The sequence below is a fragment of the Mytilus trossulus genome, chromosome 1 (genome assembly GCF_036588685.1).
Source record: "Mytilus trossulus isolate FHL-02 chromosome 1, PNRI_Mtr1.1.1.hap1, whole genome shotgun sequence".
Classification (NCBI taxonomy): Eukaryota; Metazoa; Mollusca; class Bivalvia; order Mytilida; family Mytilidae; genus Mytilus; species Mytilus trossulus.
In genome coordinates, this window is record NC_086373.1 from 10602529 (window position 1) to 10628317 (window position 25789).

General features: G+C 30.9%; 1 protein-coding gene across 5 annotated transcripts in view; it reads left to right on the forward strand.

Moving 5' to 3' along the window:
- Positions 1 to 24176, forward strand: part of LOC134714973 (kelch-like protein 5) — a 71405-nt gene extending 47229 nt beyond the window's left edge. The window contains exons 1-2 of one of the 5 annotated variants that reach the window (XR_010106597.1): positions 7324 to 7416; positions 18167 to 18403. Coding sequence is in view for 2 of the 5 variants with exons in the window: in XM_063576755.1 (XP_063432825.1) it covers positions 15106 to 15152; positions 18167 to 20651 (2532 nt within the window). In the remaining 3 variants the exon portion in view is untranslated. Of the gene's footprint in view, positions 1 to 7323; positions 7492 to 14090; positions 14192 to 14799; positions 15153 to 18166 lie in introns of those variants that run through there. The other 4 variants (XR_010106596.1, XR_010106600.1, XM_063576755.1 and 1 more) reach the window with 4 other exon arrangements.
- Positions 24177 to 25789: the final 1613 nt, after the last annotated feature.

Below are 25789 nucleotides of genomic sequence, written 5' to 3' on the forward strand. Positions count from 1 at the left end.
GACACAAGTTGAATTAATCAGCAAGTCATGGTTTATCACTTGTAGAATTAAAAAAAAACCATCCTAATATAAATCCTTATCAGAGTGGCTGCCTCTTGAAATGTTTATTTTTGAGTTTTATGCTTGAATCTCCAAAACTTGAGCAGTAAGACATATATAAAAATGATCAGCAGGCCAAGATATATCTCCTGCAGAATTTTCAGAAAAATCCGACCAGTCATTTTTGAGTTATTGCCCTTTAGGCCTTAACATGAAATATCTGTTTTTTTTGGGCATATTTTGCAGTTTTTGGTTATTATCTTGAAAACTATCACAGATAGAGAGAAACTTTAAATTGGTGGGATTTGATTCATTATCAAACATGGACGATGATGCAAACTATATAACACAGGGGTCAGTCACACAACATGTGCCACATGTGGAGCAGGATCTGCTTACCCTTTCCGGAGCACCTGAGATCACCTCTAGTTTTTGGTGAGGTTCTTGTTGTTTATTCTTTAGTTTTCTATGTTGTGTCATGTCATTGTGTACTATTGTTTGTCTGTTTGTCATTTTCATTTACAGCCATGACGGTGTCAGTTTATTTTCGATTTATGAGTTTGACTGTCCCTCTGGTATCTTTCGTCCCTCTTTTATAGTTGATGTATGAAATGATAGTAAGGTGTTCATGTCTGACTGACACGTTTGATCTCCTGAGGGCCCTCATGGGGTTTTTGATTATGTGATTACTTGGCCGTTTTTTTAATGATTATTTGATTATCAAGCCAAATATTTCATGATTATTTGATTACCTAGGACTGTATTTTTAGTTTATGATTATTTGATTACTAAAGATAAGCAAATATTTAATGATTATGTGATTATATTGGCAAAAAAATGGTGATTATGTGATTACTAGGACCCCCCCCCCCCCCCATGAGGGGCCTCTCTCCTCAATGTCATGGCCCATTGAACAATATTTGTTTAATAGGTTTGGCAACCAGAAATATAAATATAACGGAATTTCGCGACCAGGTGACATTTAAACAAAAAATTCCTTGTGTTATATTATGGTATATAGGATTTGTTTTCTGAGACAAGTGCCTGTGTCAGGTAAAAGTCGTATCGTCTGCAGAATTTTCATAAACAATATTGACAGTTCATTTAGCAGTTATTTTAAACACTGAACTTATTAGCAATTGAATTGGAGAAATTCTGAGGGAGAATTATTCAAGTCTTTCTTATGCGGCATTGTCAGAAAAAAACGGACAATTTATGTTTGTGTTGTTCTATGAAACGTATTATACGGCTGATAGATTTTGCAGATTTTATTTTACATTTTAAACACTCAGTTGAATAGATTGAGATAAATTTTAACAATGAAAATGTCAAGACAGTAAGATCTACATAAGTAAACTTGCCGAATTCGTCAAATGAGCACTCATAGAATAGAATACATTGGCGGATCCAGTGGGGGGGGGGGGGGTCCGGGGGTTGGAACCCCGTCATTTTTTGGCAGATCAATGCAGTGAATGGGGACATAAAGTTGGAACCCCCCCTTTTTTTTGTCCTGGGTTGAAAATCCCCCTTTTAAAAATGTCTGGATCCGCCCCTGTTATAGTTGTTTTCCCCTTTAAATGACTCCTTCTTCATTCGTTAATATGTAAAGGAAAATTCTGCCACGATGTATGCACCATTTTTTTAAGGAATCTAGTAGATAACGAGGATCTTTCCATACTAAAAATGTTAATCTACAAGCAAGTGAACGTTGACGAATCGGCTATTGACCTCTAATAGGTCATGACGGATGTCACATGTGGAGCAGGATCTGTATAACTTTTTATTTTGTTTTACTGAGGTTCCGTGTTGCTCTGTCATAGTTTTCTGTGTTGTGTTATCTAAATTGTTTTGTCTGTTGTTTTTTTTTATCTCCTTTTGTGGCCGCATGCATGGCGTTGTCATATAAAAAAAATTGTATAATTTTCAATGAGACTACTCTCCTCCAGAGACCAAATGACATAGCTAGAAATTAATAACCGGACAATCTTTAACAATGTGCAAAACCCATACCACATAGTCAGCTATTTAAAAGGCCTCAAAATGATAAATATTTCAAACATTTCAAACGAGAAAACTAACGGAATGATTTATGTAAAAGACAATGAACGAAATACAAATATGATGTACAGCAATCAAAAACCACTGAAGTACAGACGCCTAATTAAAAGAAAAGAAGATGTGGTATATGATAGCCAATGAGACAACTCTCAACAAGAGACCAACATTACACAGAAATATACACACACAGGTCACCGTACGACCTTCAACAAAGAGCAAAGCCCATACTGCATAGTCAGCTATAAAAGACCCCGAAATGACAATGTAAAACAATTCAAACGAGAAAACTAATTACGGCCTTATTTATCCACAAAAATGAACGAAAACAAATATTTAACACATAAACAAACGACCAATATAATTAAAAAACGATCTCTCATCGCTTCCGCGTGGGCATATCATAAAACGGGAGCGATGATAGATCGGGTTTTAATTAGATTGACAAACGACAACTACTGAATTACAGGCTCCTGACGGGACAGGCACATACATAATGTGGCGGGGTTTAACATGTTAGCGGGATACTAACCTGGGACAGTGGTATAACAGTAAAACATAAGAACGAACTATAAAAATCAGTTAAAAAAGGCTGATAGACAAAAATACAAGTGAACATCATCATCTAAAACTGGGAAATTAACAATACGGACAGTTTTTGCCGTTTAAATTTGATTTATTTAAAGTAAAATGCATTGGGGTAAATTTCAGCAGTATATTGATAAGAATAAGAATAAGAGTAAGAATAAGAATAAGAATAAGAATAAGAATACGAATAAGAATAAGAATAAGAATAAGAATTTTATTAGTTTGAAATCCAAACAATAGGATTGTTACTAAAAATACACAACAAAAAAAAACAAACAAACAGGCATATTAAAATTAAAAAATGATAGTCAATAAACAGTTACACTACAAACATGTAGCATTGAAAGAAAAACAAAAAACATACTGTGGATTCGTTTTTTTTCGTTGGTATCAATTTTCGTGGATTTAGAAAAACTTGCATATTCGTGGATATTTGATTTCGTGGTTTTGTTAATATGTGCACACAAAGTCATATAAAAATGTAATACATTGAACATTTTAATTCGTGGTTCACTTGTACCAACGAAACCCACGAAAATTGGTATCCAACGAATAATAATGAATCCACAGTAGATTAATAGTATTAATTATAATACTATTTTTGACAGTATGCCTCCTCTTTAAAGTTATGAATTAAAATATTATGCTTATGTATCAAAAAATATGTTATAATATACATTACACAGTTCATATATTGACATTATAATTGTTTCTCTCATTATACATTTCACTTATGTAGTTAACAATGTTAAGTAAAACATCACATTCTTCGCAGGAAAATATAAAATCAAATTTGTTTTCTTCACTCATGGAATTAAAACAGGGGACAATATTAGAAATTTCATTAAACATTTTGATCCTAGTTTTATTAATTTCTGAACATGTAATGATGAAATGAAATTCATCTTCCAACTCTTTATGGCATAAAGAACATATTCTATTTTCTAGAGCTGTTTTGTTGTATCTACCACGTTCAACAGCCAACATACTATTACTTATTCTTATTTTAGCATAATTTTTTGTAACATTTTTATCTAAATTCAATAAAAGGTACTTTTCTAGTTCATACTTAACTTTAAAGTTTCTGTAGGTTCTTAGTTTATTTCCATTTATTGAATTATCATCATTAAAGAGACAATTTCTCCAAAATATAATGTAATTTTCATTGAGCTTCTTCACGACGGCTAATAGTAATCGTTTTTTAGAGAAGGTACATTGATTTTCCCAAACATGAGTGAAATTTAATTTTGAAAGTAGCATTTTAACTTTTGAAGCAAATCCATCATTTAACTACTTGTTAGCTTTATAAACATTATATAATAAAGACTCATTTTCGTTTGACTTTAAAATATGTAACCAAAATCCTATAGAAAACGTAAGGGCCTGTATATCAATAGGGTACATTCCCAATTCAGCTAATACAGCTGTATTTACTGCCTTTGAATTAACATTTAGAAGACCTTTCGCAAATTTGATTTGGAGTTTTACTGATTCCATAGAATCCATAGTATATTGAGAAAATTCTTGATTATTTAACGAAAAATATCTTGAAGATTACGGTTAGTGTTGTTGAATTTATCAATTAAATGCAATTTCGACGGGTCTTTTAGTCATAAACTTTGATTCATAACAGTATAGAAACAAGTCTTCTATTAAACTTAAGGTTCGCAATTAGTGCCCATAGGGATACCTACATCTGTCGATAAACTTTGTTGCCGAAACGTACATACATATAATCAAGGAGAAAATGGACAGCTTCAATCATCTCATCACACCCCCAGTAAGTATATCTAGCATATTTCCCTTTCTCATTAGAGAAGAAGGCTTCCATTTTTAGATGGTGAAGTTCCCTTGTCACCGTCTTATGGTGTTTATATATCTCAACTTGTACGATTTGCTCGTGTTTGTAACAACGTATTAGATTTTAGCTGGAGAAATTTATGTATTACTGAAAAATTATTACACCAGGGTTTTTGATATCACAAACTAGTCAAAACATTTACTAAATTTAATCATCGGTATAAAGAAATAATTCGTAAATATAAGTCAACATGCAGACATCTCATACGTTTAGGCAGAGACATATAATACATTTAGTATTATATGTCTCTGGTTCAGGTAATTCACATCCAATCTAGATCTTTTATGGTAATATTTTTTACAAGGCACAGCAATGTCAGTATTCTCCTCAAAAGCTTACAAAACCTTTAAACATACTTATAAAGAAAGGATATATAGTTACGATACTGTTGTCAGGTCATAATAGATTGCATATTTTGTCTTTTATATTGATTCACTTATAGGGTCTTTGCATCGCATGTATTTAAAAAAAAACAGTTGCTAGCATGACTCGGGTTATGTTCTTCTCATATATTTTATGATAGTATGATACTAAACCCCTAACGGCATGGATTGTGCCTGACATATCTTTCAATCAGTTTACTATGATTGAGGTCTGGAGCTGGCATGTCAGTTACTGCTATAGTATAGTCTGTTGTTATTTATGTATTATTTTGTTTATTTTCTTTGTTACCTCATCTGACATCAGACTCGGACTTCGCTTGAACTGAATTTTACCGTGCGTTATTGTAATGCGTTTACTTTTCTACATTGACTAGAGGTATAGGGGGAGGGTTGAGATCTCAAAAAACATGTTTTACCCCGCCGCATTTTTGCGCCAGTCCCAAGTCAGGAGCCTCTGGTCTTTGTTAGTCATGTATGATTTTAATTTTAGTTTCTTGTGAATAATTTGGAGTTTAGTATGACGTCCGTTATCACTGAACTAGTACATGTGTATATATAATTGTTTAGGGACCAGCTGAAGTACGACTAGTAGTCTACGGGTGCGGGAGTTTCTCGCTGCATTATAGACCTATTGATGACCTTCTGCTGTTGTCTGTTCTATCTATGGTCGGGTTGTTGTCTCTTTGACACATTCCCCATTTGCATCAGTCTTTTATGTTATTAAACATGTTAATGGGCATCCATCATAGCACATTCAAAGTGGTGTAACAGTATGTACAACATATGAACAAATTATAAAAATCTGTGAAAAGGATTGAACTCATCAGATCCACGCAAAGCAGAAAAAACAGCAACAAAAACACAGACCAAACGTGGCAGAGTATCAGTCGTTTTTAACTTATGTGTTGAAGAGGCTGTCCATTTGAAAACCAGGCAAGGGATGCATAAATGTTGGCACATTAAATTTTCTTAAAATTAGTAAGAAAACGGGAGCGATGAGAGATCGATTTTTAATTAGATTGTTTATAAGATATCTTCTGAAAGTTATAGGATATCTTCTTTACTTTATAAGATATCCTCTAAAATTTATAAGATATCTTTTAAAATTTACAAGATATCTTCTAAAATTTCTTTAAAAAAACATAATCTACAGTAAAAATTCATGTAATTATTGAAAGAAATCAGTACATAAAATTTTTTCATGAGAATATGAGAACTCATAAATATATTACAGAATACAAGTTGTTTAAAGAACAGGGAGTGCAATAAAATTACAAGAATACTAAAGTTAAAGAGCCTCCTGTATGGCAAGCCAAAGTGGACAAAAAGAGCTTTTTTCTAATATTAGAAAATAATTTTCTAATATTAAAAAATCATTTTCTAATATTAAAAAATCATTTTCTAATATTAAAAAAGAAAAAGTCTATTTATTAATATTAGAAAACGATTTTCTAATATTAGAAAATGATTTCTTAATATTAGAAAATGCTTTTTTAATATTAAAAAATCATTTCTTAATATTAGAAAATCCTTTTTTAATATTAGAAAATCCTTTTTTAATATTAGAAAATCATTTTCTAATATTAGAAAATCATTTTCTAATATTAGAAAATCATTTTCTAATATTAGAAAATCATTTTTTAATGTTAGAAATTCATTTTCTAATATTAGAAAATCAAAAGTAATTTTTTATATTAGAAATTCATTTTCTAATATTAATAAATGATTTTTTAATATTAGAATTTCATTTTTTAATATTAGAAATTCATTTTCTAATATTAGAAAATCAAAAGTAATTTCTTATATTAGAAATTCATTTTCTAATATTAATAAATCATTTTCTAATATTAGAAAATCATTTTCTAATATTAAAAAATCATTTTTTAATATTAGAAAATCATTTTTTAATATTAGAAAATCATTTTCTAATATAAAAAAATAAGGTACTTTTTAATATTAGAAAATGATTTTCTAATATTAAAAAATGGTTTTCTAATATTGAAAAATGATTTTCTAATATTAAAAAAAGGATTTTCTAATATTACAAAAGGATTTTCTAATATTAAGAAATGATTTTTTAATATTAAAAAATCTTTTTCTTATATTAAAAAGTATCTTATTTTTTAATATTAGAAAATGATTTTCTAATATTAAAAAACGATTTTCTAATATTAGAAAATGATTTTCTAATATTAGAAAATGATTTTCTTATATTAGAAAATGATTTTTTAATATTAGAAAATCATTTTTTAATATTAGAAAATCATTTTTTAATATTAGAAAATCATTTTTTAATATTAGAAAATGATTTTTTAATATTAGAAAATAGCTCTTTTTGTCCACTTAGGCTTGCCATACTCCTGAACATCAAGTCACTAAATATTATGCAAGTACATATAAACTGTATGTAAGTTGACTGGACACCGTTTAGAGTTATCTCTCCTGGACAGTTTGAATTGCACCTGTAGAAAAACTTGTTTCACTGTTAAGGTGAGGTGATCTTGCTTACTTTAGTCATATGCACAGTGGTCACACATGGTACATAAACTTCTAACCTTTATGCAGGTAATAAAATTAATATGCAACCTGCCACGCCCCCTAAAACGCCCTGATTTAGATACGATTTTTTAGGGACATGTCTGGATATAATTTCCACCTGTTCAACAACTTGTTAACAACGTCAGCAGTGGCGGACTCAGAACTTTTTATAAAAGGGTGGGGTGTTACTGACACCCAAGGAGGGCCCCTCTCTAGTCATGCTTCAATGATTCCCTATATAATCAACCATATCCCCCATCTGTTGGTTCATCCCGAAATTAGTTTCCATTGGTATGCCTCAACCCATTAATATGAAACTAAGTCACAATGCTTATATAACCAACACTACTCAGGATTGAATTTGGGTGGCATAACTTCAATGAACATTCTCTATAAACATGATAAATGGATAAATTGCAATTAAATAACTATGCAGTTTCTGCTATCTAACGGTAGGTCTTTTCACCACTGAACACCGCTGAACACCACCACACCCCGCTGAACACCATCGAAAACCGCTGAACACCACCACACCCTGCTGAACACCATTGAACACCGCTGAACACCACCACACCCCACTGAACAGGTTGGGAACAAACCCTCTCTATGGTGATTATACCTGTATAGAGGGATAAACCTTCTATAGAGGGTTAAAATTATCCCTCTATAGAGGGGTATTTTTGTTTAGACTGGATTTAAATCAAAGCAGGGCAGAATGGCATTCTCTAATTATTATGGCAGTAACCTGCAACAGTTGATGCACCAATTGATGTACTTATTTTAATATGCACATGCCCAGTTTGCTGCTTATCTGACTAAATATAAAATCTATTGTTCACCATGATTGAAAGCTGTGATGATCAGGTAAATTCTACTCACTTATGCCTCACTGAACAGAATTTCTATTGTTAGATTTAACATGAAATTTAAAGGTCAACTATTGCTTTTGATGTTGATCAGGTGTTCAGATAGGTATACAATAGATTTCAAGTTTTGTCACTTTAGCAGAAAACGGGTTATCCCAATTTTTAGTAAAGTGCATATGTTGATGCACTTACTGCTAGAGATTATAGCCAATATAATTAGAAAATGCCATTCTGCCCTAATTTGCTTTAAATCCAGTGCAAACACAAATACCCCTCTATAGAGGGAAAATTATCCCTCTAAAGAAGGTTTATCCCTCTATACAGGTATAATCACCATCCAGGGGGTTTGTTCCCAACCGGCTGAACACCACCGAACACTCCAAAAATTTTATTTTGTCTTTTAACGTTTTAAATGTGACTTAAATATAATTTTCAAGTTATTAATTCAACAAATCAGAATATTAAGAGTCAAAATATCTACAGAAAACAGACAGGGAGAGTCTAAAACACCCCACTTTTTGAACTCTGCAGACCACCATAGACTCCTCAAAATATTTTTCCATTTTTTTTCTTCTTCTTTCTCTTCTATAAAATAGTTGTACTAATAACAAGAAAAAAGATACATGTCAAAATCTAGCCATGAACAGAGATCGAAGATACTTCAACTGATTACTGATTATGAATATGTTTGAATTTTATTATTTTAATAACACACACAACGTAACAGTGATCCGGAAAGTGATGAATCCAGAGACGTTTTTCCTTCAATTGATTATCGATTTTAACATAAAAATGATGCCAATAAAAATCTAAAACCTGTTTAAAAATTTAATTATACATAATTGAATTTGTTTGTATACTAGTAAAATCACAGTTTTTCTTGGTGTTTGGGGTGCTCTGTGGTGATCAGTGGTGTTTGGTGGTAAAAAGACCCTCCCACTATCTAACTCTATTTTGCCTCAACGAAATGTTATTGAACTATTAGACAATGCTTATAACCACCAAACTCAGGTCAAATGTGAATTTGGATGTCAACACTTGCACTTTTCTGGAGTCATCTCCCTTTTTAAATGATAAAAAATCCTAAATTTGCTGTTTCAGTACTGTCATCAAAAATAGAATAAAAGAATAGAATAGAAATTATTATTTTAAGTAGGGTCACTTGAAACACTACTAACATAAGCTCTAAAGAGCTTCTTGTCAACGTTGATAACAATAACAACACATACCATATTTCACATATACAACATACACAATAGACAATACAACATACATAATAGACAAGACAAGGCCGTACGGTGACCTATAATTGTTAAAGTTTGTGTCATTTTGGTCTTTTGTGGATAGCTGTCTCATTGGCAATCATACCACATCTTCTTCTTTATATATAAAGACAGCTATATTGCATAAACAAAAAGTTCATATGTATATATATATATATATATATATATATGATATAAAAGTATTCACAAGTTAAGCACTAATCTAGATTATAAGCACATGCAAAGCAGACGAATAAATAAGCTAAAATAGTTCTAAAATTGCATGAAAAGAATAAAAAAAAGGATGTATATATATATGTCTTTGAGCAGTTTAGCCATGTTTACTTTAGGGTTGCCTGTCTGGTAATTTGAGGATCTCTATATGAGAGTTGTTAAAATTTGAGCTATACCGTCATGACCATGATACAATCAAATGAATTACAAAATAAAGCACTGTGTGAGTAAATGATTAGTATATTTAATGAACATTTAAACTAAAAACATGAATACACATTCACTCAAAGCAGCATATGATTGTAAACTATTTTATTGACAAAATAAAGTTATTTTCTGTGCCACTGTGACCTGGAGAAATTACATAGTCCTAGGTCTATGGGAGATAACTCCTGATCGATTTTATTGGATGTATATATATCTTTTTTTTAATTTTCAATTTTTTTCAAACTACATTGATATTTTCTATGAGTTTGTTTTGTTCTTCAAAAAGGGAGTGCAATAAATTAGATAAGTTTGAAGTAACAAATAAATCATCAGATAACCTTGAAATTTTTTTGAATTTAGAATTTAAATTAGACAGATGTTGAGATGTTGAGATCTAGCATCTTTCATGTCTTTTAGAACAGAACATTCTTTTAAAATGTAGTTTGTCTTCAACTGGGTTCTGACATAGCTTACACTTTTTGCCTTTAATAGCTTAAATACCAATATACCTCCTCTTTCGATTTCAAGATCATGACAGCTAGTTCTAAATTTTGTAATTGTTTACCTAGATATAGGAAGATGTGGTGTGAGTGCCAATGAGACAACTCTCCATCCAAATAACAATTTAAAAAGTAAACCTTTATAGGTTAAAGTACCGCCTTCAACACGGAGCCTTGGCTCACACCGAACAACAAGCTATAAAGGGCCCCAAAATTACTAGTGTAAAGCCATTCAAACGGGAAAACCAACGGTCTAATCTATATAAACAAAACAAGAAACGAGAAACATGTATATATTACATAAACAAACGACAACTACTGTACATCAGATTCCTGACTTAGGACAGGTGCAAACATTTGCAGCGGGATTAAACGTTTTAATGGATCCAAACCTTCTCCCTTTTTCTGAAACAATAGCATAACATCACAACATAGAAAAACACGATAAAATATCAATTGGCAGACTTAACTCAATCAAAAAACGTATGATTACACAATGAACCTGTCTTTTTTTGAATTTTTATTGTTAAATATGGTTCAAACATGGAAATATTTAAAAGGAGTAGGTTCAGTAAGCCCCCTTTTTGGCCCCAAAATATAGCAGTTTTACAAAATTGTTAAGATGTAAACTTTTAGTTATTCATTGGAAAGTAAAATGTTTCTGCTACATAAATATGGGTTGTTTTTGACAATACAATGCCCCTATATCGGATACCAGCATCATAAAGTCATGCCTAATTACTGAAATCTTCACAATTTTAGTATTTTAGTTAAATTTTAGACGGTTTCTATTTTAAATGAAAGTGGCCACATTGGTGTTCATTCTTAATGTTGAAATGTAAGTTGTATTTTATGATTATATAAAGGTTGTGGATGAACACACATGCGGCCACTTTCATTATTGACAAAAACCATCTGAAAAGTGATATTTTTGGCATATTTGATAGATTTTTCAAATTTAAGCTAGAATTAGAGTGTTTTTTAATTAGTGAATCAGTTCAAGTCTTTTTTTTTTTTTTTTTTTGTCGGGTTGTTGTCTCTTTGACACATTCCCCATTTCCATTCTCAATTTTATTCTATATGTGTTTAAAAAGTGTCTAAAATCTTTCGTCATGAAATTTGAGGCCAAAATCAGCCCTAATCGGACCTACTTCTTTTCTTTAAGTTCTTAGTTTATTGCAGGACTGTATATTTTTACCAGAATTGCTTTCTAAACTAGCTACCCAATTTTCTTTAAATTTAATTGTTTTACTTTTATTAATATGTGGTTTCGTTTAAAGTTTGACTGGTTAACAAATAGATGGTCTTAAGTTAAAGAAATTTAGATATAAATATTTATGCTTCCTATCCAAGATTCCTGGGTAGGTTTGTCCATAGACATGATAGACTGGGATAGATTTATTGACTTAGAATAATATTTGAAGATTCTATATTTATCAATCATTCATTCATTTTAAAGATGGATCCAACATTTGATCATATTAAAAATAACATAATAAAGTGAAACTGAACCTACATGACCTAGTTCCCCATGGAATATATGCTATTTGATGTTTTTATATTACCTTCAAGTGAAAATTTACAAAGCTTAGTATGAATTTTCTCTAGAACAAGATAATCAGTTTCTTTTGATATAAAGTTATCCATATGACTTTGTTTCTTACGTGGTTACAGGTATATATTAACCCCAAACTTCAGATCCATACAACAAGATGGGTTGGATTGTATGGTTATAGATGTGTAATAAAGAACTAGATTTTGAACTTTCCACTGAGAAGGTTTTCCATAATTTGAAATAAGCGTTCATTCCTTTGTTTGTTATTTTAAAAGTTCTTTCTTTGCTATTTGGAATCTCCCAGATGCTGACAAATGTATTCCTAAATATGTATAGTTCTGTAGACATTCCAGAGTCTGGTATATTTATGTCTTCCTGGTTTGTTTGATAGCAAATTAATGAGTAAGCTCCCCTTTTTTTGGTTTTTATTTCCCAAGGGTATCACCAGCCCAGCAGTCAGCAGCACTTCTGTGTTGACCTGAATTATCATTGATATGCATTAAATGCATGTTATGGTCATAAAAAAGAATTAACTTTTTACCAAATTTATTTTTGAAATACTGAGGCTTTTCTACCTCAGGAAAAGATTACCTTAGCTGTATTTTGCAAAACTTTTAAGGATTTTTGGTCCTCAATACTCTTCAACCTCATACTTTATTTGGCCTTTTTTACTTTTTTGAGGGTTATTGATGATTTTTAAGATGTAACACGTGTCTGAAGCACATTATCAAAATAATATCTTAAAATACCTGAGCAGGAATTTGAAAAGCAAACAAGTGTTCCACACCAATATTCATTTTGAACTTAAATCAATGCAAACTTGAGTGGTTTTCCTTTTCCAAGTTTTCAACACTGCCTGATTCTAAAGCAGATTGGCAACTGCTTAAGTTTATTAAATGATTAATAATTTATAAAGTGCACAGGTATCAATTAAATAAAAACTTGATGTAAATCGTGTTTTCATGATCCTAGCTAAAAATGTATTTATAAGTATAAAATGCTTCTTTTCGTAACTTCATAGGGATGTAAAAGGGTTGACTGCGCGCACATTTTTAGAATGAAGCGCGTAATTTTACAATGTACTTGGTCAACACTTTTACACCCCAATAAAATTACAAAAAGAAGCATTCAATTCTTAAATAAACATGTTATTTATCAAAAATTTCAAGCATAAGAAATTATGCAAATTCCATATTCATAGTTGAAATAATAGCCTATTATTGGCACATCTCATTTACATGGCGATTGTTCATAGTTCATTGACTTCGAATGTTTGCATAACTTATGAAATATGTTTAAGTATTGCTATTTTATAATTTCACAATTTGAATAATCAAAATTACAAAAAGGCGGGACATATCACTGTGACAGTTTATTAAATTTGAAATATATATAATAGCCTGTATCACTCTATATCAATGTTTTATGTGTTATATGAACAGATGAATGTGATGTAAAATACTGTATGTTGTAAAGATTTTATGTGTTAAATGCCCCATGTGTTTGGACCTAATTTGGAAAATAAAATATCTATCTCTTTCTGTATTTACATGATTAGGTTTGGATACATATAAAATAATACAGTTTGGTGTGTTTTTATTTAGTATCCTCTATTATTCAATGATTATCGTTATGTCATTTCACTTTAAATCACTTTTTGTGTGGTGATGTAATTTAAAATGGTCTCTTGTTGTTGTCTGTGATCAGTTGGGTGGATATGCATCCTTGCATGGACTGTGTTAACTTTGAATCTCTCAGCTGTGAAGTAATAAATTTTCATCAAATTTTAAAAACATAAAACTTGAAATTACAATATTAAAAATTACCGTTTAACCATGATGACTGTGTAAAACTTTTACGATAACTGTCCTACACATATATACTAAATTGATTTTTAAAAAATAAATAGAATATTACAGTAGGATAATCTTATACAATATTATTAGTATGTTATCTGTTTAAGTGTATAAATCAATGAACATTTAAGGATATTTAAAAATGTCTTGGGATGGTTTTAATGAGTGGGTGGCCGGTAACAAAGTATTAGTTATCCTTAAACAAATGTTAAATGAACAGACGTCGTACATTATAAAGTAAATATAGGTAAGAATTTCTACAATAATTATACATGTGCTGTTGAATAAGATGTTAATTACTAAAACAGAAGAAAAGGGATCTATGTCACAAGTGCCTGTGGTCTAATTATAAATATATGAAAATGTTATTTATAATCTTATTGCTGTTTTTGTTGTATAACTTTAAAAATTAAGGACTTTGATTTTTTCTCTCTCCGATAAATTTGAACATGAAAATACTGGTTTTCAAATAACACACATTAGCCTATCAAATTAAATTCCTATTAAGGATAAACTACTGTTATATCCAGAGACAGTCAACTGTAATAAAACTAGAATTAAGTTAAGAATGTTGACAATTAAGTCAATTTTTATGCCTTACTTTCAGTACATAGTAAACATTTTTCAAGCTGAACAACAAGAATTTGACAAGATAATTTTGTATTAGTGATAACAAGCGTGAATCAGAAAGCTGAGAGACATTTGTACATACAGACAAGGCTTCAGGCCCTACGTTAAAAATGAAATATATCTAAATACAAAAGATTAATAACTTTCCAACTTCAGAGGCAAACATTAATGGACAAGTCCATCTATTGGAGGGGTAAGGAAAGGGTCTATACAGATTTTATTTTGGGTCTTTAATGATTGGAAGATGATTCTTAAATCATTAAACAATGTTATGAATTGAGTTTATCTAAAAGTGTTGGAATACTTAGAAGTATTAATTAATTTTTTGCATATAATTTTAAAAGTTTGTGAGATAATCCTTGGGAGATAATCTTTGTGATTGACAAGCCAGGCGTATATCTCTCCCATCATCACTTACAGGGATGAGAAATCACGAATAGTTTAGTCAGTATCAACCATCACGATTATCGGATTATCTCCTAATATTTCATGGATAATTTGTAAAAGTTAAGAATTTATTTGTTTTTTGAAATGGCTAACAAGGGAGATGAAGATATCGATGCTACTCTGAACGGGAAGTAAGTTTTCATTTATGATCTAATGATTTTCCTGATTTTTGTAATAAACTGTAAATATGAATTGAATGATGACGTTAGTGCTATCTGATAATCTTTTAAGAAGAAATAGTTGCACATGCATATTATTCAATAGTGACTTTGCAGTGTTCAAAACTCTGAAACGGTTAGATGAATTTATTTGAATCTTCACAAAAATGTAGGACACAATTAATAAAGAATTGTGCATGTCCATAATGTAGTAAAACAGATCTTATATTTATATAAATCAATTGGGGGGGATAAAAGAGATTTTATTTTTTGTTGAGTTTGCGACTTTTGTCCCAAAAGGGAGACTTAGTGTTCCTACTTTAAGTTTTTGACAGCGGCAGCGTTGACAAATATTGATTCTGTGAACATTTTTTGAAATTTTGATAACTTTTTTAAACTGTCCTGGATTTCTACTGAACATTGACAGAAGCTTGTTTATGATCATAAGATAGTATCCAGAAGTAAATTTGAAAAAAAAAATACCGTTTATATCTGTTTTTTTTGCATATATAAAAGGACATAGTTTTTCTGCCAGTTAACATAACATTCATTTTGTGGTTGAATTTAAAATAAAATTAATTCCTTTCTTTAGATATCCTGAATTTCTACAAAATTTGGACAGAAGTTTGTATATGATTATTCAAAAGCTAGTATAGATCTAGAAGGAAATTTAAAAAAAAATGTATTCCTGTTTTTCTGCATATTACTTATAAATCCTTTAATTGCTCTTGTTCTGATATTTTTGCGCGACATATCACAACGGGAGCATTTAAAAGGATTTAATTTCAATTAGTTTGCTTATAAATGGACATAGTTTTTCTGCCATTAAACATTACATACAGTCAGCAGCTAAAGTTTTTAAAAATTTATTAGCTTCTTAATCAATTTCATTATTTTATATGAATCTATTGTGTGCATTTCACTATCACGCTGAAAAAAAAGACAACAGCAAAAGTAGGCAAGACTCTTGAGTTCTGCTGAACCCTTACAATTTATTTTATATACCACATACATGTATATGATTTTCACCTTGTAAGTTTGTCTGAATTTTTATGAACTTTCACTGAAAGTAAGCATACTACATATTGGTGTATATTTACCTCAACATTTTTTGGTTTGATATTTTGAAGGTTAATCTAAAAGGAAAGGTGTTGTTTAATTATAGACGGATTAAATTTCCTACCATTATGATGAATTTTAATTTGAAAAATGTTTGACTAAATATGCATTCAAGATATAGTCCTACTTATTATAAAAATTGGTTTTAACTTGATTTCAGTAACTACCAGTATTCTTAGATCTGTAACTTATTCTTTATTAATTGTTTTTATGGTTAGTGCCAGTTGACTAATACAGACACATTTTGGAAAGATTGGAACTATTTCCAACTCTTTCTTTAGGCACTAGTACTTGTCTCCCAAACAGAAAGTGTACAGCTTAGCTGCAACTGTACTAATTCAGTAACATAATATATACACACTGACATATATAGTTAACTATTGTTTGATGCACAAATGCACAAGTTTGTAAATGAACTGTAAAAAAAATTGGTTACATCATAATTTTGAGTGTTACAGTATTTTCCTTTAATACTTTAAATAGGATCATGGTCAAAAATATTTTTGTCATGAAGTAAGAGCTTTAACAATACTGTATTAATGTACCAATATAACATATGATATTTTGTGTTAACACTCGTGGCTAGATTTTGTACTGAGGAGAATACTCTACTGCCTTTGAATTGTTGAGGTTTAAACATCAATAACATGGACTGTAACATCAAACTGTTATGTAACAATTAATAATAACCTAATGTCACCATACAGGTGTAATAAGGTGTGGCCAGTCAAAGCTCCAGGGTTTGACATACAACAATCATATTGTTAGAAACTGTCTTTGTTACTTAGATATAGACAAACAAACAAAGGCTTTAGGTTTTATGATATATTACATGTATTATGATGGCAAACAACAAAGTTATAGAGGGTAAAAAGTTTTAAACCTTCAATTCATCTTTCATTACTTTTTTAACAGGACAACCTTCTCATTTCTTTCCAAGCCAACTTTCAAATTCTTTTTATCGTTAATAAACATGGAAATATTTAATTTTAGTTCATCTGAGCAATAAGGTTTACAGACAGTATATAACATAGATCTTTTTGCATTTATTTACAAATTCATTTTGTATATAAACAGTTTTGAAAAATTGAATTCTGTCAATATAATACCAAGAGCAAGGGTCAAAGACTGAAAGGTCAACCCCTCTCGGTAGTACTATAGGTAAACAGATGCCAAGGATAACAAAATATCTTGGGAGATATTTAGAAAAATGATTAGTAATTATAAATTAATTCTAAAAAAATTTTAGATCTGTAAATTTTCCAGAAAGTAGACTTTATACAAAATAAATTCATTAAAAAGATACCAAGCTTGTAGTTTTTGTGTGACAGGCTAATGATTCATTAGAGATTGATTTAAGATAACAAAAAGGTCAAATTAAGTGTTAAATTGAAGATTATTGAGGACTTAAAATTCTGAGATTTTTTTCTAAATACATAGCTAGGGTATTAAATCTATTTCTGTGATAGAAAATTCTTATTATTTTAAACAATTCAAAGTTTTGTGAACATGTTCCATAGTACCATACATGCCATATAGTGCTTTACTTTCGCGGGATGTAAATTTTCAATTATTTTTGTGGAAAGAACAATTTAAAAAAGCACATGCAAAGGTATTGTTATGAGGCTTGAATGTGTCAAAAGATTGATCGCCAAAATATTTTGTAAATCTTATTCAACAAAAATTGTGAACTTTTACACCCGCGAAAATAACCCGCTATACGGTAATTAATAAATATGACCATATCAGTAATATTCAAGTTTATTCAAAGGTTATTCTAGATTCAGTTATTCTGTTCAGTATTGCTAACAATGTGTACTATAGTATTTATAATTACAATTCTTAATAAAGTTTCATTTCTTTTTCAGACATGATGAACCAGTAGCCAGTTCCGCTAAAGATTCTAAGGTCAAGAAAGAGAAAAAACCAACAAAAGCCAGATCTTACATTGAGCAGATAAAGAAAAATTTCTTGCTTCCAACCAAAAGTAGTTCCAGTAAAACTAAGGACGGCCAGAGTTCACCAAAATCACCCACTGAAGGAAAATCAAAGTCAAAATCAAAAACAAAGACTGCTCCTAAACCACCAAGTCCCAAACCAGAAGCTCCTAAACCACCAAGTCCTAAACCAGAAGTGAAGTCAAAAGGCCAGGCACCTAGCATACCTAAAGAGGCAGTAGAAACCACTGGTCATCTGACTGCTGAAATTCACAAAACCAAAGAAAAAGCACCCTTACCACCTGATAACAAACAAGATCTATGTCAACTGAGAGAAAAACCACCATTACCAAACAAGAAATCTGAAACTAAAACACAACCTAGTTATTCAGTAGGAAGTGGAGATAACTCTGTTAATACTACACAAAGTAATACTTCTAATTCAGGTCCAAGACGTCGGCTATTTAAATCTGATTCTAATTCTTCAAAGGACTCTATAGATTCTGAAGCTCTCATAAATGGTTCATCAGAACATAAAACATCAGATAGAGGTTTAAGGAGGTCTGATTCAATAGAACAAGAACGAGTGAAAAAGTTAGATATCCCAGAAAACAAGTGCATTTTAGACTTAGCCATGGCAACCAGTGCAGATCAAAACAGTGAAGGTCAAGCCCAAGGACAGTTAGAGTATATCTATGTCACAAACAATAAACTTAAGTACATGAACCAAAACTTTGAGAAAGTCAATGCTAAAATGTATGATTATAAATGTGATGTGAAATTGAAAGTTGGTGATCAGAATTACAAAGCTCATCGTCATGTACTGTCGAATGCTAGTGATTACTTTGCTGCCATGTTCTCATGTGACATGAAAGAAAAAGACCAGGATGTTATTGAATTGAAAGAGATCAGTCCAAAAGGGTTCTCTGCCATGATGGATTATTTCTACCACGGCTACGTTACAATTGATCATGACAACGTCGAGGATGTTATCGAAGCTGCCAGGTTCTTTCACAATGATTGGCTGTTAGAATGCTGTTGTGACTTTCTGATTCGTCATTTAAGTTTAGAAAACTATACTGCTGTCATAACCCTGGCTGATAAATATTGGCTTGGAGACTTGAGATGGGACATTTTTAGATTTATTGGAGAAAACCTACCAAATTTAACTCAGCAAGAAATGTTTTATTCAAACTTATCATTGGAGCTTTTGCTGCAGTTTTTGATAGAAAATATATATGCTGAAACTTCTGAAAGGTTTCTACTAGATGTGATTCTCAACTGGGTCAATGCTAACCCTGATGAAAGAAAGGAGCATTTACTTTCACTCTTACGACAAATTCGTTTTCCACTCATGGAAATTGAAGAATTGGAAACTTTGCCAGAGGAAGTCGTCCAAAGTAGAGAAATAAAAGATGCAGTTGAAGATGCAATGAATTACAATTTAAATTTGATGGGGCAATGTCTAAAAAAAGGAGAAATGTACACGCAGAGAGGTGCAAGGACAGTTATAACGGTTCTCTCATTTAGTGAAGAAGGCAATGTTCTTGTGTATCGTGACCCAGAAAAACCAGGATTTTTTGTTGAGCAGCTAGGTCCAGTAGGTCTAGATACTGTGGACTACCAAGCTTTAAGTCAAGCTAAACTAGGTAACTTTCTGTATGCTGCTGGTGGATATGATGGAACATATTCCAGTACAAACCGTGTTTTCCGATTTGATCCACGTTATAGAGACTGGACAGAAGTGGCATGTATGATTCAACCCAGAGTCTCGTTTTCAATTTGTAGTTCTGATACTCAATTGTTTGTAGCAGGTGGCGTCAATCGAGTGGAAGAAGATGAATCCATCTTGAATTCTGTAGAAGTTTACACTGCAGAAGATAATTCGTGGACAGAACTTCAGCCAGTACCTGTGAAGTGTTGTGATGCTGCCATTGTGTTCCATAAGAATTGTCTGTACATGACTGGAGGTATCAGCATTGATCCAGAAGATCCCATTCCATTAAATAGCACATGGTGTCTCAATCTTGGGGATGCCAGTGGTTGGGTGCCGAAGCAGAATCTATTGACAGGAAGACAAGGTCACAGTATGATCCCATACAATGACAAGTTATTGGCGATTGGTGGTTACACATCTAAAGATGACCTTATGACCTTCAAAGACTGCATAACTAATGAGATGTATGATATTGAAACCAATCAGTGGACTGAAATAGCACCAACACCAGAACATTTTGGACATTTATATCGTCACAATGCTCTCTATGGTAACAAGATATTTGTTGTTGGATCTTCTACAGTCGTGGCCAATCTGTATGTATATGACATTGAAAGTGATACTTGGGAAGAATGTGAATCTATAGGCCCTAACATGCAGAAGTTAGCTATTCTAGATGTAGCTTATCCATATTCATAAACAAGCTTTACAATTGTTTGTGTATGGCAGTTGGAGCTTTGATATTTATGCAGTCAAACAAAACGTGTTCAGACTTGTGAATCCTGGTACCTGAGGAAATGATTTTAACTTGTCTGATTGTCTCCCTTCAGTACACATTAATGCACGAAATATTTTTCCAGCTTGGCTTGGCTGCATTTAAGTTAAGATTTTAATAAATATTTTGCAATGGTCACTGAAAGTACAAATTCACCTCCACCGATATCAGCTATTTTTTTTTATTATCACATCATCATGATCATTTTCATTTTTCAAAGTCATATTTGTTTTGAAACTAAAAATATATATTATGACTGAGAGAAAAAATTGTGAAATGAAATGTTGGTTTTGACAGATAGAATTTCATATGTTATAAAATTACATTTTAACCAAAACTATTTTAAAACCAATGATGCTCTATGAAACTTTGCTAGTCAGTCAGCAGATCGAAATTTAAATGTAAAATTTAGTGTTATGTTTGATTTTTTTAGTTTTAATGGCATTAGTTAAGTGTAGTAAATTTGATAAATAAATTTATATAAATGAATATCCTTTATAAGGATAATTTTCCTAATATTTAAGGAGCACTGCGCTAGATATGAATTTGTAATTTTGATAATTTTTGTTACTGCTTTTGATATATTACACATCTACTGGTATGATCGGAATTGGTTGTAGGATAAAAGATAATGGTTGTTTTAAAGTGATCACGATTGTTATGATTATTGTTACTTGTTGTTCATAACAGGTTGTTTTATTTAGCAAAATATATAAATGCATTTTGAGAATGGAAATGGGGAATGTGCCAAAGAGACAATAAACCGACCATAGAAAAAACAACAGCAGAAGGTCACCAATGGGTCTTCAATGCAGCGAGAAACTCCAGCACCTGGAGGCGTCCTTCATCCGGCCCCTAAACAAATATATATATATTGAATGCCATACTAAACTCCAAATTATACAAAAGAAACTAAAATTAAAAATAGTACAAATAAAATGCATTTTTAATAAAATAAATATCCTAAATAATATTTTAGAAATAATAATTGGCAACTAATGCTTATTAAAAGTGTTAATTTTATACATTACCTAGTACCTTTTTTTAAAATTTCATAAACATTAATTCACTTTTATTAGTACAATTTTTTTCTAATGGTTATTATTCCATGTTGGCTTATAATTACAAAGTATGTGGGAGTAATATTTGTTTAAAATCTTCAGCTATTAATGTTGTCTTTTTTATAAAGAAAGATCTGCTTTAGTATGTTATGTATGTTTTAATTGTTTGTCAATGTTACAAGTGAATGTATTGTGGTTGTATATTTTGTGACTTTTAAGACAAATTTATAGCTTTTAAAGCTTTAGTTAGTTAGTTGTTTGTTAGAGCTTCCATATTTACAATTGTTAATTCTTTATATTATTTGATGAATTTTATGTTGATTTTGTTTCAGCAGACAAATAGTCTGTGTTAATGATCACCATTTTTGCAATTTTTTTTTTTTAAATAGTCAGAAACTGTAAAAAGATTAGTAAAATATAAAAATCTACAAAATGCCAAATTACTTAACATTTATCAATTCCTGATTGATAAGGCAGTTTTTTCTATGTCCCTTGATGTGATATATTTGTTGAAATTGACAAATTTGACCAAAAATGACATTTTTTTTTTGCAATTTTAGATACCAGTAACAGCCATTCCCAATTGAATATTTTACTCACTTTTAATAGCATCTTGCAAAATGTAGTTTATTTTTGGCAGGGAAAAAGGGGCACAATGCTAAAGAGATTGAGAGAACAAATACAGCATGGTTAATATTATGGATGTTTTTATTAATAAGATATCATGTTTGAAGAAACTTCAAATATTGTTGTGTTAACACACTGTTAGTGTATTTAAAGTTTTTGTTTGTACATGTATTTACTTGTATTTTTACACTCTTTTGCATAATCTGATGATACTAAATATATTTTTTTATGTTTTCAAATTACTTTGTTTTAAACTTATTTTATCAAACTTAAATCTTTTATTAAGCTGATTGGGCATAATGCTGCATGGGGATTTGCTTTCTAAAGTTTTGTGCATGCCTAAAAACAATCAGTATAACTATTATTGATCAATAACATGTGGTGAAAAATAGAAAAGTTTTAGTAATTCTTTTAACAAAAATCCTATAAAAGGGTTTAGTACATGTGTATTAACCAGATATCAAGTCTGAAAGATGGTAGCCACCATTGCAAAAAGATGTTAGCCACCATTGCAAAAAGATGTTAGCCACCATTGCAAAAAGATGTTAGCCACCATGAAATAACTTAACAAAGAATCAAGTTAGACTAGGAAAGAAATAGCATTATAGAAATTACTCATAAATTGAGTCCGTATTGAAAGGGTCTGAAGAACTTTTTTTCATGAATCAGGGATTGAGTGATTTATTAATTGGGAATTCAAGAGTGGGTCATTTAAATAATGTCAATTGGTGAATAGCAGTATAATCACTGAAAATTCAGGATTTGATTATATATTATGATGTGGGAACAGGCACATTATTTTTACAGGATTTGTGGAATTGGCATTTATTTTCTCAGGAATTGAGACCCCATCCCTTTTATTGAGCATAAGTAGTAGAAAGATGATTATTCATTAAATAAATGAACCAAAATCTACAATCTGGTTACATAGCATTACACAGGAGGTAAAAATATCTTACATCTAAGGGGTTCATGAGAGAAAAAAATGCTTTGTTGATTCATTGAGGTTTTTTTTAATGTATATTCACATTATATACATAAAAGTTAATTTCATTGCATTTGTGAAAAGCTAGTTAAAGGTAATTATTGGGCATTACCCTATTTATTTAAGTAATTGTAAGATTCTGTTCAATCCTCATAAGACATTGGCTTCATTTATATTTTGTCACAAAATATTGGTTATTTTAAGTCCAATGAAATTTGCATTTTTGAACACTAAAGGGACCATTAAATTCTGTTCTTGTTATTGAGGTGGATATATTACTGTTATCTTGTAATTTTTATTGACAACATCATGATTGGTAATACTACTTTATATCAAACCATTTTATGCATTTAGTTGGTATAACAATTGTGTTTTATCTGTTTCTTAGAATTTCTTGTCAATGCTTGCTGGTTCTTGACTTTAAATTAAATATGAAGTACCAGTAATTTTTTTATATACACCTTACTGCTTAATAAGGAGGTTTTATTATTATGAAAATGTTAATTTTTTGGAACAACAAATAGTTGTGATCAGTTTCTTGACAATATTAAAAGGAAATACTAGTATTTTGAAGTGGCCTTAAAAGTTTATCTTGTTACTCATTCATATGCAAATTTATTTGTACAAATGTAATATGTTTACTTATGTTTTCTTAATATGTTTCTCTTTTACATTCCAATGATCTTTATATTTACATATATACATTGTATACATTAAATTTTTCATTTTTACTAGTTTAGCTGAGCGCTTGCCACAATAAATATTATAACTCTCAATGTTTCAATTATTTTCCCTCATGTTTTTGATTATGAAAATCAGACTGTGAAACTGTGATTTCTATCATACTGTGGGGACTGCATTCATCATTTGTATAAAGCTATATATTTCAGACAGTAGTTGATACTGAATGCTTCATACCTTGTATTCAGATGCTTCATTTTACGAAATTTCAATCAATCATATGTCTATTGTCCTTGACCTCACTTTCATGGATCAGTGATGGTTTTTTTTTGTTATGTGAAATACTCACTCATGACCTATTATAGGAGGACTATATTTGGCATATGGGTTTCTTGCAAGGTTTATATGTCTGTCACCTTACCCTCATTGCATCAATCAGTGATCAAGGTTAAGATTTAAGATACTGTTAGGGATACTGTAACTACTGATAGGTTTCATCTGATCTTCATCTCCTTTTCATGGTTTATTGGTTAAATTTTAAAAGTTTAGTATCTCAGATACTATATACAATACCTCTATTTGGTGTATGGAATGATTACATGGTTGTCTCTACAGGTTTATCTGATCTTGACCTTATTTTCATGGTTCATTGGTCAATGTTCACTTTAGCAATATGGTGTTTCTCAGATACTATCAGCAAGAGGCTAACTTCTTTTATTGAATGGTCTGATTGTAAGGTGTACATGATACTATCAGCAAGAGGCTAACTTCTTTTATTGAATGGTCTGATTGTAAGGTGTACATGTTTTTGATTATGAAAATCAGACTGTGAAACTGTGATTTCTATCATACTGTGGGGACTGCATTCATCATTTGTATGCCTGACTTCAATTAAGTCTAGAGATAATAATGTTTAATATGTGATACTTGTAGTAAACCTTCATATTACAGGCTTTAAACATAAGCGCCAACTGTGAAGAAGCAGATACATTTCATAGTGGGCACTCTTGTTTGTCCTCCTGGAGTTTAAAAAGTTTTGCAGTAATTTGTTTTATTTTGGTAAGACAACATAGCAATTTTGTGCTGATGTGGAATTCTCGAGTCTAGCAGCAATTAATTTTTGTTTTGCTTTGAAGAAGTTAAAAAGCAAGTTATAGGTATGTTGTTTCTGGCATTGGTGGTGTCAACAGTGTAGTAGATTGTGATAGGTCAGTTTATGGATAAATACTGGTGGTAGGTCAATGATGTTTGGTATTCAGTTGTATTAGCATTGGCATATCTAATTTCCATTGAGATTATTTAGCCAAACCACACAGTCATTGTCTATTGACTGAAATGTTTGCTTATTTAACACATTTGTGATAAGGTCAATTTATTGGAAACCACTGGTGGTTGGTCAATGATATTTTGGATATAAGGTTATGAGGATGTGTTAAAACCTACCAACTGGAGGTTGTATAATTGAAAAATATTAAGGCATACCCCACAAGCACAGGGACATAATCTATAGAATGCATAAAATAAGACAACTAGACATCATTGAAATGGGAGCCATCTCTGTGGGCACCACTGAATAACATGTATAAAACTTTTTCATCAGGTAGTTTTTGACCTTGACCTTTGGCTTAGAAAGTTTACATTCATTATGAAACGCCCTCTGGTGTCGGTTAATATACATGTCAAGTATAAACTTTGAAATCAAAGAGAT